At 27.0% G+C, this 7,625-nt stretch overlaps 1 protein-coding gene across 1 annotated transcript; it reads right to left on the reverse strand.

Moving 5' to 3' along the window:
* Positions 1-2,835: 2,835 nt before the first annotated feature.
* Positions 2,836-3,444, reverse strand: LOC131626569 (pectinesterase inhibitor-like). The gene has a single exon (XM_058897389.1). The coding sequence runs from the start codon at positions 3,442-3,444 to the stop codon at positions 2,836-2,838; it is 609 nt and encodes a 202-aa protein (XP_058753372.1).
* Positions 3,445-7,625: the final 4,181 nt, after the last annotated feature.

The following is a 7,625-nucleotide window of genomic DNA, read 5'->3' on the forward strand; positions in this document are numbered from 1 at the left end:
TAGTTGAAGGTGTTGTAGGGTAGACTAACATGTGAAAGTCTGACGTGGGAACGGAAGGACCAGATGAGAGAGTCTTATCCGTTTTTGTATCCGTCAGGTAATTTTCGAGGGAAAAAATTATTTAAGTGGGAGGGAATTACAACACCCCGATAATTAGATTTAATTATTTAATCTATAATTTGATTATTTTGATGTGATTATCTGAGTTAATATGAAGTGTCTATGAGATTATGTAACGTGTGGTGCTTATGTTGATATGTGTGTGGGATTTTGGAATTAAGGTGTTAGTTAGAATAATAAAATAATATAGTTCTATTTTAAATAAAATAAAATAAAAAATATAATATGAAGTGGAGTTAGTTAGGGCAAATTGGGAAAACCAAATTAAGGGTCCAATGGTTAAATAAGAAAAAGAGAGAAAGACAATTCATTCATCATATAATTTTAGAAAAACGTGAAAGAAAGAAGGAGAGCTAGGGCAAGAAGGGAGAAAAAGAGAGAGTTAGTGACAATTATTTTTTCCTAACTTATTTATATATTAATAAAAATATATATCATTTCCATATTTTCTTTATAATTACTGATGAATTAAAATTTACTTGGTCAAAAATATATTCATTATGATAAAAATAATATGTATTATATATTTTATTTTTATGGATTGAATTCAGAATTATTTTTTTGTTCGTGTAAATTGTCGTTAAAATAATCAAATTGATTAATAAAAAATTCAAATAAAAATAGGTGAGTCAATAATAAAATTAAAGTGTAAAAAAAATAGTTTGTAAGCTATAATTATTCTCGTTATTATTTCAACACATATTATTTTTTTTTAATATGCAATAAAATATATATATATATATATATATATATATATATATATATATATATATATATATATAGATATATGAAATAAAAAATTATAATTAATTAAAATATGATTTCTTATAAAATAATTTTAATTGATTAAATATTCAGCATCCTTTGACCCAACTTTTTTAAGTCTTAAAAGTTAAAGTTAAAGTTAAAAATAAGAGCTTTTAAAATAAAGTTAAAGTTGTTTGATTATGATTATTTATTAAACTTTAAAATTATTTTTATTTTAAAAGTATATATATATATATATATATATATATATATATATATATATATATATATATATATATATATATATATATATATATATATATAATGCGTATTGATTAAATGTTGTATTAACATATATACTTTAGTATATAGTATAAGAAATTAATAATATTATTATTGAAAATTATTATACAATAAAAAAAAATATAATATACATGTTATGAACCATAGAAGTTAAAATATACGAGTATCTACAAAAATATAATATAAACTAAAGAAGAAGGAGAAAAAAAGGAATAAATAAAATATAACTCTAGATGTTATGAACCATAAAAAAAATTTAAAAAGTTAAACTCTATTGTACTAGTGCCATTTTTTTAAAGAAAAGTGTTTTGAATGAGATTCGAATCGCGACCACGTGTTTTAAGCTCCGAAAAAGTTGGTTTCAATTCCTTTTTAATCAATTTTTTGTCTTTGAAAAAAACTACTAAGTAGATAAAAAATTGGGTCAAAAAGTCTCCGGTTTAGAAACTTATATACTTATTATGTTTTAATAAAAAAAAATTGTCTTTTAAAAATAAAAATAATTGATTCTTTTAATTTTAATTTATAAAATTAATTATAATTAATTAAGTATGTTTCACCCCTTTAGGATTTTATATTAAAAATTATTTTAAAAAATTATATGAACTAATAAGGAAAATTGTCAAATTTAAAAGAAACAAAACACATTTAAACTAAAATGTTAAATTAATAAGATAATATTTTCTTCTAGCAATTTCATTTTTTTCTTATAAATAAAAATCATTAAGACTTTAAAATTTTATTTTTATAATTACTTAATAATTTAATTTACAATTCAAATACTCAAACATACAATATGAAATTTCATTAAAAATTATAAACTAAAGTTATAATTGAATAAATAACAGCAAACGCAATCCTGCATTTGCAACACTATTCTTGATTCCAGATTTAGAATAAAACTTATATATAAAAAGAGACTGCGTGTCAATATATAAAATAATTTTAATTGATTAAGTATGATTATAAATTATTAAAATAATTATAATTAATTAAGCATATTTAACCCGTTTTGAAACTTATATACTTGTTGTGTTTTAATAAATTTTTTTGTCTTTTAAAAATAAAAATAATTGATTCTTTTAATTTTAATTTATAAAATTAATTATAATTAATTAAGTATGTTTCACCCGTTTAGGATTTTATATTAAATATTATTTTAAAAAATTATATGAACTAATAATGAAAATTGTCAAATTTAAAAGACACAAAACACATTTAATCTAAAATGTTAAATTAATAAGATAATATTTTCTTCTAGCAATTTCATTTTTTCTTATCAATAAAAATTATTAAGACTTTAAAATTTTATTTTTATGATTACTTTAATAATTTAATTTACAATTCAAATACTCAAACGTACAGTATGAAATTTCATTAAAAAAATATAAACTAAAGTTATAATTGAATAAATAATAGTGTTGCAACTTATTCTAGATTTGGAATAAAACTTTATATGTCAATATATGAAATAGGGGTAAAAATATATTAATTAAGTTTTATAGTTAGAAAGTATTATATTTCGCCAATAATATGCCTTTATGTGCAATGGTAATATATAACAATAGCATTGATAGAATAAGGTTTATGATAGCCAAAAGTTGGATATCAATTTAAGGATTTGAAATAAATAACACAATTAAATTACAAATCATGACATATTATTCATCTATAGTATTTAGATGGATCAATAACCCATTTAGTTGAGGTTGTAAAGAAACACAAATTATAATGACTTTTATCATCACAAATTTTTCTTAAAATAAAATCCATTATAATAGCAACTTGATCGACGACATCAGCATATTTTGGCACCATAGGGTTACCATGATAAGGAGGTTCACCAGGACCACTTGCCTTGAGACAATAATCAATCATCAGTCTTATATAACTTACAGAACTAATCGCATTGTAATAATCTCTCAACTTCAAGCTTTCTCGAGCATTCACAATCCCACCAATAACACTCACAAAACGACGGTAACATACGTTGTAGTGAAATTGTGCCTCAACATCACTGCCGTTTTGTGCGATTAAAACTTCGATTAAGTGGACGGTGTTGGTCGTGTTGGAAAGAGCGACATCAAGGGTGTATTGTACAAGGCTGACAAGATCTTGGCCGACACCTCCAGGCTTCGAATTCAGAAGATTTGAACAAAATGAAGGATCCTTTGTTTGTTTGCAAATAGCATCCACGTCCACAACTTTGTTTGTAGAGGAGCATATTGAAAGAAGAATAGCAAACACAAACACAGAGATAGAGAAACGTATCATTGTAAAGTTTGTTTCTCAATTATGTTCACCAATTGAAATCAAAACTATTATATATAGTGGGCTATTATGATATACTTATTCATTTACTTTAATTCATTGAATTCAAATAAAGTAAATTAATTTAAAATCCTCGTAAAGAATTTAAAGTATTAATATTTGAAAAGTGTGTATTTAAAGGAAAAAAGAGAATTTGATAAGAGAGAAAGTTAATTTATATTCAATAATGGAAAAAAAAATCAAATATAGTAATAATATATAATATTTTAAAAACTTAATCGAATCGGTCGAATGAACCGATTAAATCACGAAAAGATGGGTAGTGTACATTCCACCAATCAGATGACACCATTTAATTTTTATGTATTTAATTATTTATCATATAGAACAATTGTTTGATATTTTCAATGCATTTTACATTAAAGGTAACATTACCCACTTTTTTGAGGTGGGTAAATAAGAATTCATCTATTTGAAAACTGTGTATTTAAAGGAAAAAAGAGAATTTGATAAGAGAGAGAAAGTTAATTTATGTTCAATAATGGAAAAAAAAATCAAATATAGTAATAATATATAATATTCTAAAAACTTAATCGAATCGGTCGAATGAACCGATTGAATCACGAATCGGAGGGGTGACATTGTTGTTTTATTGTTGTAACCGACAAAACTATGTCGTTTTGATAATTTTTAAAATTTAATTGATATGCACTGACGTAAAGCAATTTTACACAGTCAGTTAATCGTGACCGTTAAATGCTTCTTAAAATTTAACTTTTACTTTAATTATTTATAAAATAATATTTATAAATGGTTGTGATACACTGACTCTGTAATGAATTTTATACTAACAATGCATAGTAATTAATCTTTAACTTTTATTTAAAAAAAGTAAAATTAAAATATATTTGGTTTATAATTTATTAAAAACATTTTTTTTTCTTGAAATTAAATTTATTAGATATTAGAGTTATTTTATTATTAGAAATTGTTTAAAATTTATTTGAATTTGTATTTTATGTAATTTTGTTATGTATGGTAATTATGTATTGAATTTTCATTTAAAGAAAGAATTTATAATTTATAAATTATGATATTTCGAAATTTTATAAAAAAAATTGTATGTGTCAGTGATTTTCTTTATAGAACAACTCATCTGGTTCGAATACTGATCATTTAAAGAATGATACATATCTGTTTCAGTCAATGTTTGAATTTAGAGATTTTAAAGAATGATTAATACATGTATTAAAATAAATAAACTTAATGATTAAGAATTAATAGTATACTGATAATTGTCTAAATAAAGGTGGTCTTGGTGAACCTCCTTATTATGGTGCCAAAAAATGTCAATGTTTTCAGTCAAGTTGTTGTTATAATCACTGTTTTAAAAATTGGATCGGACCGGCCGGTACGAGCGGTTGAACTGGGAACCGGTCAGATAACCGGTCTGATTCGATTGCTAGACCAAATATGTCATTGAACTGGTGTGAAACGGTAAAACCGATGTAAAGAGATAAAATTGGAAAAACTGGCGGTTTTTCAGAACCGGTGGTTTAATTACATTTTTTATTTTTTATTTTATTTTAAAAACTTTTTTTTTAAATCAAATGGAATTGTATTAATTCAAAAACAATAAAGTAGATGGTGATCACTTGATCCAACCAGACAAATAACAAATACAGAGTAAACTACATCAGTTAAGTAGCTATATGCTTTTTCAACTTATTCGTATACCAACCCCTATAAACTAAAATTTCCTTTATAGTATCAACTATATTTCTATGAACATTTTGACGAAATACGAATTCATTTCTAAAGGACCATATTTCGTATAGTATTTCTGTGTAGGCCATTTTGAGAAGCATAACCTTCCAACCTTTCATGTCAGTATTATGAATCAACCAAAGGACTTCCTGTTAGAAATATGTGATGATAATCCTGGATATCTTCAAGAATCGTGTTCGTTCACTTTCCGAACAAAGTATTTCGACCCTTTTCTTGTCTGGGTTCACGAAATCTTTGCGGGGATAATTCTTGAAGAACAATTTGTTTCTGACAATGGAGAACAAATCAGAATGTAGAGAGGAAGTATGTAATTTCGTATTTTGAATCGAGACCAAAAGACTCCTTATATAGGAGACCAATAATAGAAACGAATAGACACACCTTTTCGGAAAACAGTTATGTCTGTTGGAACGGGTGCAACTTATTCAAACGAATTGTTATGTCCGTTGGGAACGGGTGCAACCATTCAAACGAAACGTTATGCCCGTTTCTATTATTCATATTCAATTACATGTTTGGCTCGACGAGCGTGCACTCCGCACTACCCTAACTCGTTTCAAACTTAATGCATAATTGCATTGGCCTATAGTAAATCACATTACTACCAAAATGCATTGATGATACTAAAATCACCAACAAACTCCCCCTATTTTAGTATAATCCTTGATTTACTTTACAGGTATAACGATCAAACAAATGCATAGAAGAAAATGTCTTACGATTGAATTTTCATCTTAGTACAAATACACATTCCAAATATTCAAAAATCGGGGTGTCATAATGATTGAACCCGTCAATCCATTTGAATATCTAAAGATATAGTACACATATGTTTCTTACAACACTCTACTATTCATACTTGACACTTTACAAGCCATGTGTCCTTATCCATTAATAAGCATATAGGAAGCCAAGTCCAAGCTTCTTGAAGCGGCAAAACTTCATGCTCACATAGGTGATCCTTTTAATCTTGCACCTGCATTTACAATTTTTCAAAAGAACCATTAAGAAGATATACTTCAACCTAGCCATCACTTGCAGGTCTGAGCACATACCTTGGGAAGATAAACATAATTGCTCCAATCTTTAACTATGATCTTTCCACATTGAATTCTGCTTCTAACGTTGTATTAGAAGGGAATTGGGTATACCATAACTAATAGATTTAAATGGACTTTAATCCCATCCCAATTACCGACTTCTTCACTAAGTCTTTTGCTAACCTCTTCGTCAAGTGGTCAGTTAAGTTTTGTTGCGACCGAACAAACTCAATAGATATCACTTCATTCATGATTAATTCCCTAATCATACTATGTCTAATACCCAAATGTCTAGACTTTCCATTGTATATTTGGCTATATGCTTTAGCCAGTGTGGCACTACTATCACAACAAATATAAATTGGTAATATCAGTTTAGGCCATATCGGAATCTTATATACCAAGTTCCTTAGCCATTCTGCTTCTTTACCAACAGCAGCTGATGCTACAAACTCAGATTCCATTGTGGAACTAGTTATACATGTTTGCTTCTTGGAAGCCCATGAAATGGCACCTCCCCTAAGCAAAAACACCCATCCACTTGTAGAGGATGAATCTTCAACATTATTTATCCAACTAGCATCCGAATAACCCTCTAACACCGAAGGAAATCCCATATATGACAATCCATAATTCATAGTACCCTTCAAGTACTTGAATACCCTAGTTATCGCATGCCAATGATGTCTATTAGGATTACTAGTAAATCTGCTCAACTTTCCAACCGCATAAGCAATATCCGGTCTAGTGCTAATCATAGCATACATCAAAGAGCCTATAGCTCTTGAGTATTCGAGTTGATCCACAGGTTTACCTGTATTTGGCATAAGCTTTTCTCCCGGATCCATGGGAGTACTTACTGGAGAAAAATGTTCATAATTGACCTTCTTGAGTATTTTCTCAATGTAATGAGATTGTGTAATTACAATCCCCTTATTCTCCCGTTTAATCTTAATACCAAGAATAACATCTGCTTCTCCCATATCTTTCATGGAGAACTTTGACGACAAGAAAGTATTTGTTTTATCAACTTGATTTTGGTCGGTGCCAAAGATCAACATGTCATCAACTTTATGTACAAACACTTGTCACAAGAATTAGATGAAGAAATATATTTAGATAATCATGCATGATGATGCAAGAAGGTTTTCAGATGAAGTGAGAGATGAAATTAAGAGCAATTTAAAATAGTATAATATAAATTGCAATGAGTACCTTGGTTATGTTCACTTCTCTCAAATCTTCACTTGAATTTCTGTGTTCAACCTTCTTGATCAACTTCATCATTGATGTGCATGAAACTTTTGATCCTTTTTCCTCTTTGATAACCTTTGTCTTCATCAAAATTAGATATAA

The sequence above is a fragment of the Vicia villosa genome, unplaced genomic scaffold (assembly GCF_029867415.1).
Source record: "Vicia villosa cultivar HV-30 ecotype Madison, WI unplaced genomic scaffold, Vvil1.0 ctg.000306F_1_1, whole genome shotgun sequence".
NCBI classification, from domain to species: Eukaryota; Viridiplantae; Streptophyta; class Magnoliopsida; order Fabales; family Fabaceae; genus Vicia; species Vicia villosa.